Below are 13,153 nucleotides of genomic sequence, written 5' to 3'. Positions count from 1 at the left end.
ACATGAAATGGAAATTTTATTTCCTTTTGTGCAAACTCTACTTGTCCTCCTTTCTGCTTATAAATTTCATCTCTAAGACCATTCAAGTAATAAGAATTATAACTAAACATCTTTTAAATATTTTCAAAGAATTTTGCTTTAAAAAAACCAAACCTGCCTTTAGGCAGGCTCATCTTCAGCAAATGACTTTTGTGAAAACTGTGCTCTACCCAAACGAGATTTCTTTCAGTGCCCAAACATGCGCACGTCCACGATGCCCCGACTGCACACCCCGCCCGCTCTTGGAATATTCTTCCTCCTCTTTTCTGCCCAGTGTTCTCCCACTCGCCTTTCAAGACCAAAATTAAAGACCACTTGCTCTCGGTAGCGTTCCCTAACACCCCCCACATAAATCATTCCACTTATATATTTCACAAACACCTCTTTATATATGGTGGCGTTCCAGTATAATGATTTAATTAGGATTCTGCATCCTTTGCTAAGGATGAGATTTTCAAAGGCAAGGACCATATCTTATTTGTTTTTGTAATCTCAGCACCTTGGATATTGTGTGTGACAAACTAGGCATTGATGGACACCAAGTATTAGGGGAGACACACTCAGACATGTATACACTCAGGCACACACTTGCACACACACGTGCACAACTGCACACACACACAGAAAGAGAGAAATTCACCATAGACAGTGGGAGATACAGAGAATAAAATATTAATAATACCCACTCAGAAAAACACACGCACAAGGAAAAAGAGACACGGAAGGCAGAAAAAGCACAGGCTCTCCACCTCCAAGGAAGAACAGAAACGTGAAAGCTACATTGTGTTCTGCAACAATAAACATAAGAGTAGAGAGGCACTTTTGCCAAAAGCTAGATGAAATTAGGCCAGATGCTATGAATTATAGGGCAGTCCAGATTGTGTAATCTAAACCGAGATAAATTAAAACAAGTTGGAAAAACGAAGGCAGCCTGAACACAGCTCACATGGCAATCGAGTGCATACTGAAGTGCAATTGATTGCACATAAACTCACTCTGATATAGAAGTAGATATTTTGATTAAACACCTCTTCCATTCTGAGATGGGCATGGTGCTCATACAGCCTCAGCTCCCGGTCACGCGACCCACTGCCCTTACAACAAGGGCAGAGATGAGAAAGGCGGGCCAGCGCTCACCCTCAATATCACATGATTCTAAACCGCTACACGATTATAAGTCATCCGCCACAAACCGTCATCAGTGCTCCAAGCTGTGCTGACAGCCATTCACTCTCCCAGCATATACTACTGAGCACCACTCTGGGCTTCACATTCTGTTAAGGACTGGGGTCACTAAGAAGAAGATGGTCCTTCCACCACTGGCACCTACTGAAACATCTCTAGACATCGGATTCCTGCAAGTCCTGGTGGAGAAACACCGCTGCTCTGCTGCTTTCCTGGTAGGACAGATGCAGACTGTTCAGAGATAAAGCTGGGCTGCAGGGAAACTGTTTTTTGTTGTCCAGCTCGGTGATTTTACTGACCCAGCCCGCAGTTTGTAGTTCCTGCTTTTGCTCTCTTCAGATGCCAGAAGGCAGGCACTTCATAACTGTTAAAGATCAAGAGTTTTCTTTTTTCATGCAATGTTTGGGCATATAGGAGTCTGTGGGATAAAAGAACAGCTTAGCAGCTTGGGGGTATAAAACAGCCCAGTAGAATAATGAATGCTACCTGAATGCTTAGGAGCAAAGACACACTGATTTGGTTACTTTTTAATAATTCAAGGTACCCTCACTGCTCCTACTGTGGCGACTGAGCTAATTAATGAGGCTAATGAACAACCGCCCTGCAATGGGCTAAAATTCCCATAAATGTCTTGCACCTGCATTTCTGCAAACAAACCCTACATCTGCCTCCCAAAACCGATGTGTGGGGGGTGGAGCTGTACATGCAGAAGGGTGTGTGTGTGTGTTTGCACACGTGCATAAGTCACCTCGTCCCAGAGAAGGCTTGTTTTTTTTAATCTCACTTTGCCCAAAGCATCATCCAATTTTCCCTCTAAATTTTATTATTTATAAAGATTCCAAATTTCTAGAAAATGATATTTTTATCTAAATGTGACCTATTAAAATATTCTCACATCATATGTTCAAAATCTTATTTTTTTGATATCCTAAAAAGTAGGATTTCAGTAAGCTTTCCTCATTAGACACAAAAAGTGAATAAAGCTTAGGATACAAGCTTTAAGTTAGAAATCCAAAGATTCAAGATTTATTGGAAGTTGAGCAAGTGTTATTGTGTAATTAATTTAATTAATGCATTTTAATGGGTTACAATGAGTTTGTATTCTTTTAATAATCAGAAAAAGACAAAGGAACATATTCAAAAATATAAAATGGAAATTGAGAGACAAGTTATGTATTTGTTTTATTCCTATTGCTTCCACAAAAAAAAGAAGAGAGAAAAAAATATGATCAGGACAAATTTGGTAGAAAATCATCTTCAACTAAAAAGGAACGCCATGTGACATGGCACAGACTGAGTAATGGCTATATCCCAAGAACTTGGTGGTCAGAGTGTCTTTCTTATCTTCATGATACGGTGAAGCCCCAGCTATGCCATCCGAGTAGAACTGGGATATCCCTGTCTCTGGAATGGGATATCCTTATCCTTGGGGCTACAAATCACAGGGGAATGAGTCTCCAGAATCCAAGGCCTCATTCTTTCACAGGCGCTTCCTAGGCCCCCAAACCCATCTGGATTGGAAGCAAATCTTCTGTGAGAGCTGCGAATCAGACCTGCAGCACTGAAATGACCTAAGAGAAACTCAAATTCACATCTTCCTGTCTACACCCGCACTGGCCTTCATGCCACGAAATTAGAAAAACTCCGTGCTTAGTTAGTTCCCAACTCTGACAGTGCTGGGATGTGGCAGTGCAGATCCACTGGAAGTAGTAAATAACCACAACCCGAAAATGGACTTTGTACAGGTGCCTGACTTCCTGGTTCTTTCACAGATTTAAATTAGCTCCTAATGAGAGTTTCAGTTGACATCTGACAAAATTATTCTAATGTTCCTGTAGAAGAATAAGATTAGTTTTGTTTTTTTTTTTTAAACAAGAGACAGGGTTATGTTATCAGTTATTTTAAAGTATTATAAAACTACAAATATTACAGTATGAGTACAAACAGCAAACTCTAAAACAAAGCCTGTGTGAAGAAGAACTTCACGTGAAATAAAGAGGAAGTCTTGAATCAACTCAGTGTCTCAGATAGGAAAACTTGACGACTCAGAAAAATAATTCAGGTTAGAGCCCAACTCACACTATTGCTAAAATCAGTTTTTATAAAATACTAGAAGCGTGTGTAAGTTATCACTTAATGGGCCTCTAGTATAGGAATTAATTTCCAAGCATAAAAGTAACGGGAAAAAAACACAAAGGAAAAGATAGCTTTGACCACAGAGAATTTTAAAGCCTCTGCATACCCCCCAAAAATTATTTAATTAAAAAATTGCTATGAGGTAAATATTTAATATATAGTGACTTTGAAAATCAATAAAAGAATGTGATTACTTCAATGTAAAAATGAGCATGGTATACAGACATTTTACATTGTCTGACATAAGACAATATTTCTTATCTCAATAGGAATAAAATAAATCATATGAAAAGAACAGTGAGAAAGCACTTTTCACTTTTTAAGGCAGCAAAGCAGATAACACGATTAATAACCTATGCTGAGGAGGGACCAGTAAGCCAGGCGCCCCCCACACTGCTAGCCAGGGAACAAACGGGCACAGCCTTTGTGGAGAGTAACCTGGCATTTTGGCAATTTGTTCTAAGAGCCTTTTTAAAAGTTCATAGTTCATATCCTTTGACACAATAATTCTACTTCTAAGAATATATTTTAACAAATTACTGAGATAAGCTCCACAAGTTTGACATACACATTAATCCAGTTCAGTATTTTCTGAGTGCCTGCTCCATTCTGGGCCCTGCGTTGGTGGTCACGGTGAGGAAGACAAGCAGGATCCTTTAAAAAGGATGTTTACTGTCATATTTCTAGTATGCAAACCCTCAAGACAATCTAAGTAACACACAATAAGGGCATGAGTAAATAAATTATGGGATGTTCATAAAATGGAATATTATAAGGGCATTAAAAACAACTTTTGGAAAAATCTATAATGACATGGGAAAATGTTTATGCTAAAATGTTAAGGGCAAAAATATCATGAAGCAAAACCAAACATATAATGTCACCACCATTATGTAAAGATATAGATTCATGGACTGGAAGGAAATATTTGAACATGTTAACATAAAGTGATCTCTGGATTTTTCCAGAAGTCATAAAACCTGGGTTGAGTCTCAGCTCTACTGCTTACGAGTAATATATGACTTTGGGAAAGTTAAACTTCGTAAGTCTGAATTTTCTAATTTGTAAAATGGAGCTGTAATGCCGGCCTTGACTCCGTACCATAACTCAAACTAGATAATGCATGAATGGGCACTTTGTAAGATGAAAAGTTCTAAACAAATATCACATACAATACTATTATTCTCTTAGCAAGAAGGATGATTAGCTCTGAAAGTCTGAACTCCTTTCTCCCACTTTTCCATGTCTCTTCTCTTCTCTACATTCTTATTTAATACAATGCTCATCCGGGGGAAGTTTTTCTTGACTTATCCCATTTGCCTTTTTATCTTTGCCACATTTGTGTGCACTACATTAATCCACCCTTAATAGCCAGATATATCTCATCTGCTCATTTTCTTCCTTTCTTTTTTAAATCTGAAACCATTTCTGAACTGGAGTTATCCAGGGTTTTTAGGAAATTATAAAACTGCCATTTCTTCACTCCCTTCCTAATCTTTTGCCCCAAAGATACAGGGATATAACAACTGAGCTGCCTTAAAATAAGCAGACCTCTTCAGAAAAACATGCCATAATCCCTCTGATGGCTAACATCTGGCTCTTAAATATTATTTCTACCACCATTCCATTTTCAGTGTAAACCTTTCTCTGAGATGAAGACCACCCACCTGATGCCTTGTGAGGCACGGTTCCCAGCAGAGGGACATTGACGGTTGGGTCTGCCATGATGCCTTTATCCAGGGAGCGCAAAGACAGGAATTCATAGAAGTATTCTGCCTACAACAAAAGGATTGACAATCAGGACCGCGGTGACCACGGTGAGGGAGAAGGCAGTGCTCAGCTCATCATCCCTCTGATGGGGGTGACATCTTTCACTGCAGGAACTCTGGAGCACGCGTCATCTAAAATACGACGTGAGGCGTAACTCACCCTTCTGGGTTTTAGAACTCTAGAATTAGGCTCTCTAGAGAGAAGTGATCCTTAAAAAAACGTTAGTAACAAGCATCCAAAATATCTACAAGGAAGCTCTTTAGCTTAAACGATACTATTTAGTTGCTGTCTCTTAAAAGGATTGAGAAAAATGCTCTTAAGGAAACAAGCGATGTCAAGACAATGATCAACTAGCCCTTAGAAAAGCCATCTCAGCTTCTTGGGTCATTCCTTAATTCTTTTCAAATCTGAAATGAGTCTTTTGATCAGAATTTGGAATGCTCTAATAAAAAAGAGATAATTAAAGCAGCAATCTACTGGCAAAAGAAGATAAAGTCCAAAATTTAATGATCTTGCTGTTAACATTCATTTCTCAGTCTCATTCGCTTTGAAAGGTTTATATTTAGGGTCTCAATTTAATTATAGGGAGAAAAGCCTAAAAATGCAAAAACCACCAGCACAATATGACAACAAGCCATAAAACCTTACATTGTAAACATTTTCATTTTCCCACTAAGTCTAGTTGAGAAAATGATTCCTCCTCCTTGAACAGCAATGAAATACTGAAAGTGGTGACGCATAATCCCTCTGCAGAGCTTTGATGCTTAACTGATCCCCAACTGGGTTATTAAAAGGGACTGTGAAGGAAACAACGTGTTCTTGCTTAGGAATAAAGAACAATCAATTAATAGTGCAGATGCCAAAATGATAGTTAGGCAAGTTGAGTGATTCTGCATTATCTGTAGAGAAATTCAGGATTTGGATGGGTTGATTAACTATATTAATTACATAAACATGGGCTAGAAAGAGGTTTAAAAAATAATATGGCCTTTCTTATATACAGTATAAAATTTATTTTCCAACGTGGAAGACATTAAGATTTACATGGTGGACATTCACCAACTTTCTGCGTTAAGTCATGGGATCAATGTATCAGGCATCAAGGACTTCCTATGAGGATGATAATGCAAATGGGCGAACTCAGCTGCTGTAGGGACATCGTCTACACTTGTCATGAGTTAAGAAACACTTCCTGGCGTCACTAGACCAAAAGGAGCACCTTTATTGATGAAAGTCCCTTCTTTGAGTTGTGGCGTGGTTCCAGAAAACCACTGTGAAGGGTTCCCTAGGTGGGTAGCAGAGTTCGTGAATTAATTTTATTAAATTCATTCACTAGGAGAGCCTTGAGGATAAGGGGTCATAAGTCAGTCAATTGCTACCTTGTCCAAGGGAAGGCAGAGGACTGTAAGATGTCTGATGAAAGGAGTGTCATCAGGAAGGGTCATTCAACTTGGAATGAATGCCTTTGACAAAGAGAACACTATTTCTGTCCTTGCAGGAAAACCAACAACTAACTCTCTACTCATAGGTGGAATATCCTTCTTGCACTTTTTTGTAATGTGGCAGTGCTCATGTAACAATTTGATTTAAATCTCTTGCATGTCTTCTCATGCTTCAGGAAAACAACATTCAGTATTAAAGTAGCTTCTGAATGTCTCCTTCAAAATATTTTGCTTTTTTTTTTGCTGAGGAAGATTTTTTGAGTATGGCTCCATAAAGTAGGTCAGGAAACATGGACTTCATTATATTTAATATCAGAGTTTATCATTTGCGTTGGCATGACTGCTCAACATGATTCTGCTGGGTTTAAGGACTTCTCTGGACAGCCAAAATGATCTTATCAATAACGAATTCACAGTAGAGGTTTTAAGGTATCTCTTTGATTTCCTTGAGAATCAGTAAACATCACGGTTTTCTACTGCAATTCAAGACTGTATCACAGGGCAGGTACTAGTCCAAACCCTTTCTTGCTTGGATTTTACTAGCAAAAGGGAGTTGCAAGAGAAAACCTTTTTTCATTTGTTCGTCTTTCTTTTTGAAAACAAGAATGATGCTGTAATCTCTGAAATACATAATTTCCTTCCTACTTGGTATATTTTTTAAAAAGAAGTTTGTCCATGTATTGTTTTCATTGCCTTCTTAAAAATTCCAACTTGAAAACCTGTTAGAAACTGACCAACTCCTTGTCTCTGATCTTGACCCTGACTTCTTTTCAAGTTTCACTTTGTTATTATAAAGAGATCTACCCAAACCACCAATACCACAAAAGTATTTCTACAAATAAATTATCATCACCATGAGGTAGAGATGACATATATTACTCATTTAACCTAAGGGCTAAAATATTTTCCTCAAAGTCATAGAAAATGGCTGATGAAATAAGTGATAGATTTACAATGTCATATTCTAACTTCTAGACAGGACTTTCTGTTTTTACTTTATTTATAATATAATAAATATCCTTAGTCCCAAAGCTTTCCACTGGAAAAACTTATTTGGGAGCAAATAAAACCTAAATTCAATGCCAAAGAGAACAGAGAGCTAGCTTTAAAGTTTGGGAACAAGCTTCACAAATCGTAGATTTATTGCTTCGATAAAAGGAACTCAGAGGACGAGCTGTAACAGGGAGGTTGCATATTGGAGAGCATGAAACCTGCATTAGGAAAAGTACATTTTGTTTCATTAAATGACACCAATGGAAGCTCAGGTAGAAGTAAGTAGGGTGCGTATTTGGGAAACGCATGAAAAGACTGCCTTGTATTCAAACAAAGAATGAGTCTATTCAGGAGAATAATTCACTTCTAAATTAAGTTGCTGAAAAATCTTGCTGGCCTGGTTTGCCATGCAGTAAATTTTCTTTTCATGGAGCAGTATAAAAGACACCCAAATATTATCAAGAGAGGAGTGCTGGGGCCATTTAACTTGCTTCCAAGTGACTTGGCTGAATATTAGGGTTGTTCCCCTCAGAAGAGATGAACACATCATTTAGAGATGAAGACATCATTTAAACAACAAAATGAAACAACTCATGAGGGCTTCATTCCAGCAGTCTTTTTTGGGTAGACATAGAGAAAGGAAGCAGAGAATTGCATTAACCACTGGGAGGAATGGAGCAAAACCATTTCTTTTCTACCTTTGAAGTTCTGGGTTTATGATGTGTTCTTAATCTAATAAGCACAATAATTATAGGAGCCTCTGAGTTCAGAATCAAAGGTTCTTCATAAAACCATGGCTCTCAAACCTCTTTTAACTTCATGTATCTCGATGCTGACCTACGTGCTTATGGGAGAACACTAAAACAATAACACTATCATGTTTGTCCCAAAGAAAATTTCAGGTGGTTTACAGATACAAAACATACAGATGCCTTAAGGTTTAAAAATTTACAAATCATTGTTGTTGAGTGTTTTCTATACTCAACTGCTGTTCATTTAATACTCATAACAATCTACTATTATTATAGTGTACAAGTGTGTTCAGATAGCCAGGCACTGAGTGCGAGAATTACTAAAGGGACATAAAATATCTCCAACACTGTATGTGAAGAGAAGAAGAAACCTACTAAAATAACCAAGAAAATAGTTCGGTGTTAAAGTCTCAAACAAAACAAATAAGCAAGCCAAATGCTTAAAATAATCTGACACCCGAATGTCGACACCCAAAATTGCACGAACTGACACTCTTCCTCAGCATTCTTTCTTGTCACCTCTCTGCAAAATTTCATCCTTCAAACTCAGAACTTGTTATCCTTGGATTCCGTGGTATTCTGCTGATTCTTTTCCCATGTCTTGATTTCCCTACATTTCCTCATTACCTCACCTCCTCACAGCCCATGATCATAGAAAATCGTTAAGACTCAGGCCTCAGCTCATCTCTCTTTATGTTCTGTGAAAACTCATGCACCGTCGCAGATTGAACTACTTCCTTTTGGGCAATGATGCCCAACGTGAACCACTCACACTGCCTCGTGGCCATGCTTGTGTGCATGGAACCAAATTCCTTATCTTCCCAAACCAGCTTCTCCACCGGATTTCTTTATATCTGCCAACAGTATTGTCATTTTTCCGGTAACAAACGTACTGAACCTGAGTCGTTGTTTCTTGCCTCTACCTCATCTCACAACAGCCAGACACCAAAATCCTATCCTTCTCCTTTTACAGTCTCTTTTGATTCTGTTCCTTCCTTTCATCCCCACCGTTTCCACCCTAACCCAACCTTCATTCTCTCCTAGTGGAGTTATTTTAACATTTTCTGACATAGTCTTCTTGCCTTCTTCTTTAAAATTCCTGCCATAATTAAACCAATATATCTAATTATAACATCACTTTTGCCATGTCACAATCCTTTCCTGTCTCCCCTTATCTCAAGGATAAGGCCTTTAGCCTGTTAAGTGTCCTCCACAGTCTGCCTCCGAATTTCCTTGATTTCTTACTCTTCCCCAATAGGGATCCTCTTCTGGAGCTCAACCGGCCTGCTCTGAACATACCATAGCCATGTCTATTCCTATACTGACCTGCAGTAGGATTTAAACCCTTAAACATATACTTCCATGTATTATTAGGAAACTTTTCACCTGTGTACATCATGTATTCTCATACACATTTTGGATTCTTTGTGGGTAAGGATGGCATTATATTTTTTTTCCAACACTTTATTGAAGATTCACTCAGCATTGTGCACAAGCAAGGTATTTAACAAATATTTGCTGAATGAATGAATGACCTACTGAGAAGCATCCAGATGCATCAGCGTAGTGCATTCCAGAGCACATTGTTGTGGTGAAATGGCCCTAACCTCTGATTCTACTGACAGGCAGCAGCTTTTCTGTTTTGGCAATTGCTAAATTACTTTTATGGGTCAAAAGATTCTTTCATTTTGCTGTGTGGCCAGTCACCACAGCATACACAGAGAATAGAAAACAAATTCAAAAAACAGAGCAATTCAATGAACATTGACATTTGATATCCAGCCAATCTGTGTGTAGTTGGTAACTATTTTATGCTTGTTTTGGGACAAAATCTTGGCAACGAAGCTCCCAGAAAGAACGTAAGCAGATGCGTAGACAAGGTCCAGTTCCGAAATACAACTTTGTCCAATGCTCTTCTGGTTCATATTTGGGTCTCTTCTATAAGTTACAGACGTATAATTGTAATTACATGTAATTTATATAAATTTAAAAGTTTATAAACTTTGTAAAATTGTAAATTTAAATAAATTTTGCTTTCTGTAAATTACAATATGCAATTGCAATGTCACTATGGCATATCTGCAATATCAACAATGACTTTTTTCACTGCCTTCTTTTGAAACTGGCTCCAAGAAGAACTTGTTTCAAAAGCAAAAAGGAAAAGCACCTTCTCATGCAGAGTAGTTATTGAATTATTTCACTGCTCCTGGCTTCAACTGGCATTGGAATGCACATTGTTGAAAGAGAGGATCTCCATCAGCCCAGCTCTTCTGACCTAGCAATCATTTTTACACACACTAGCCTAGGCCACACACTCAGTGGGCTGGGTTGAGGGAGTGAAGTTATTGGAATATAATGGTAATATTAAAACTGAAAATTCAAGTAAACACATCCAGGATCAGGAGAGTTTTGTAAACTAAAACTGGCCGGAGATCACACGGTTTGGCTTCACATGACTCTGAAATATCTAAGACATTTTCCGTTTTTTCCTCCTAGGGTTTGGAACCACCATCGGTCATGTAAACCAGAAACAGTCTGGCTATCTGACAAACCATTGGCTAGTCACTGTCTCTTAAGATTCCTAATGAGGGGGAGCAATGCAATAGAGAGCAAAATTGCTATTTTGTATTAGATAAAACCAAAAGCTGGGGTTTTTTAACTTTTATTTTTTAAGGGAGGAGTAGTAAGGAAGTAGAAAGGCAAAGCATTGGGTAATGGAAAAGGTTTTTTTTCAGTTCTTCTAAAGACTGAAAAAAAGGGTATCAGTTTAAAGACAAAGTGGGCTCTCAACAAAATACAGCCCTATTCACCACACTGCTTTCACCAGATTGCCAAAATTTTCATCAAAAGGGCAACGTAGGCAGCAGTGGGGCATCTGAAGCTTCATTCTCCTTTATTCCAGGGCTTCTGGGACGAGTACCTCCTCTTCACAGTGAGCCTGCCCTAATTCAAGCATTTGCAAAGTCACAGGTCAATGCTACCCTAAAAATTGGGCGCTAGGAAGAAGGAAAGTATTGGGTAATATTGGGTGGGGTAAGTTAAAGGACCCAGGAAAGAAAACTTCATTACAAGTGATGTGGCTGGCACTTGGGGGTCTAGGGATAGTCGAAACAAGAGGTATGGAAAAGAAACAGTGTGGAAGAACTTGGGGGCACAGCTCCAAGTTTCCCTTAGTTGCTAAGGCAGAATAATTATTGGAGAATGCGGAAGGGCCAATAAACCAGCAGTGTAGGTGCGGGTGTTTTCAAGGAGATGGGAGAGGGAGAGCCAGTTCCGAAAAAGGAAAGGAAATATTTTATTCTTTTCTTCTCATCTCAAGATTTATATCTGAATATTTCTTTTCTTAAAGCTTTAGAAGCAGTCATTGGGTATTCATTTATGTGGAGGGGGAGAGAATTGTGTTAAGAGCTACTTCTTTAACGATAATTTAATTACTATTAAATTATTATTAACATTATTGAATTATTATTAATATTAATTATCGAATTGTTATGAGTAATTACCCTTACACTCATGCAGCTCATTTATTCTTCATCAGCATCTCATCCCCTGTTCTCTCCATGCAGTTCACAAGTGGTGTATTTCAGCACATCACATTTTTTAGGACAGAATGACATTTATAAGATGTACAAATGAATTTGGGTAGCACATATAAATATCTCAAAAAGGGCAAAATTAATATCCCACTTCTTTCAGAGTTCATTATAATGTATAGTTCTCTCTAAGGGTGGTGTATTTATTTCATTCTATTGATAAAAAGTGTTTGAAAAATTTTAACTGACTTAGAAATGTCGGGAGATATTCTCAGTGATGGCTTTCAAAATATTTAACATTAGATCACATTTTTCTTAGTTTTAGCTTCAGGTAGTTTTCTGAGATTCTTTAATACATTTTTTATTGAATCCACATGGACAGTATTAACTTACTTCTTTGATAAAAACCAGAAAAAACCCAGACTTTTTCCCTTAACTTTATGTTTTGAAAAAATGCATTAAACTGTTTTGGTAAAGGTTATAAGATATGCCTTAATTTGATTTCTTTGTTCATATAATTGCAATTTCATGTGTCAGAATACTATGTTACAAGACATACTCCCATGACCAGTTCTTCTATTTAAGAGCTAAGCAGAAAAAAAAGTCTATAATTCCATAGTTACAGATTTACAAAGTCCAAAATTTAGGGAACTAGTCTTACAAGCAGAAGATTCAAATAATAGTCATCACTATAATTTTTTTTTTATACTTCAGAGAAAGCCATTGCCAAGAACATATAGCACAGTTAACCTTTTTAATCTTCTAAGCTCCTCTAGATATTTACTATTTTAAAATTGTTACTCAGACGTGCACCATTCATCCTCTTTAAGAAAAAGAGAAACTGAGGCAGAATTGAAGCAATTTTCTGGGGAACACTGATGATGAAAATCCATAATCAGAGGACCAGCTAAATCTATGTGGCCAACTTCAATTGCCCCCTAGGACCCCTAAGCAATTCTTTTAAATGTCCCTAGTCTCTTCCTTCTCCTACACACAACCATTCCATCACTTCCCCAAAGTCCTCTGCCCCATTCCTGCTATCTTCATTCAGTTGATGGCCATATCCTACTCACAAAGAAAACAGAGATTGCTAGATATGAATTCTCTCAACTTTTCCTCCATCCACCTATAAAGAGGCCATATCCACATTCAGTCTTTCTTCCTTCCCATATCCTCTGAGACTGGCTCCTTCAATTATGTCAACTTTCCTCATGGATACTAATGTGATGAACAGGTTAAAAGCCCAACCCTGTCTCTACCAGGCTTTCTTCCTTCCCCTCATTGCATTGCTTCCAGAGGAGTC

The 13,153-nt window shown here is 38.0% G+C and overlaps 1 protein-coding gene across 1 annotated transcript in view; it reads right to left on the bottom strand.

The window, feature by feature from the left end:
- Positions 1-13,153, bottom strand: part of WIF1 (WNT inhibitory factor 1) — a 64,453-nt gene that overhangs the window by 20,109 nt on the left and 31,191 nt on the right. Inside the window, exon 3 of the mRNA XM_046649233.1 lies at positions 5,028-5,136. Coding sequence (XP_046505189.1) covers positions 5,028-5,136 — 109 coding nt within the window. The remainder of the gene's footprint in view (positions 1-5,027; positions 5,137-13,153) is intronic.

This window comes from Equus quagga, chromosome 1, assembly GCF_021613505.1.
Source record: "Equus quagga isolate Etosha38 chromosome 1, UCLA_HA_Equagga_1.0, whole genome shotgun sequence".
NCBI lineage: Eukaryota > Metazoa > Chordata > Mammalia > Perissodactyla > Equidae > Equus > Equus quagga.
The sequence above is the reverse complement of the archived record's forward strand: the minus strand, read 5'-3'. Positions and strand labels throughout refer to the sequence as shown.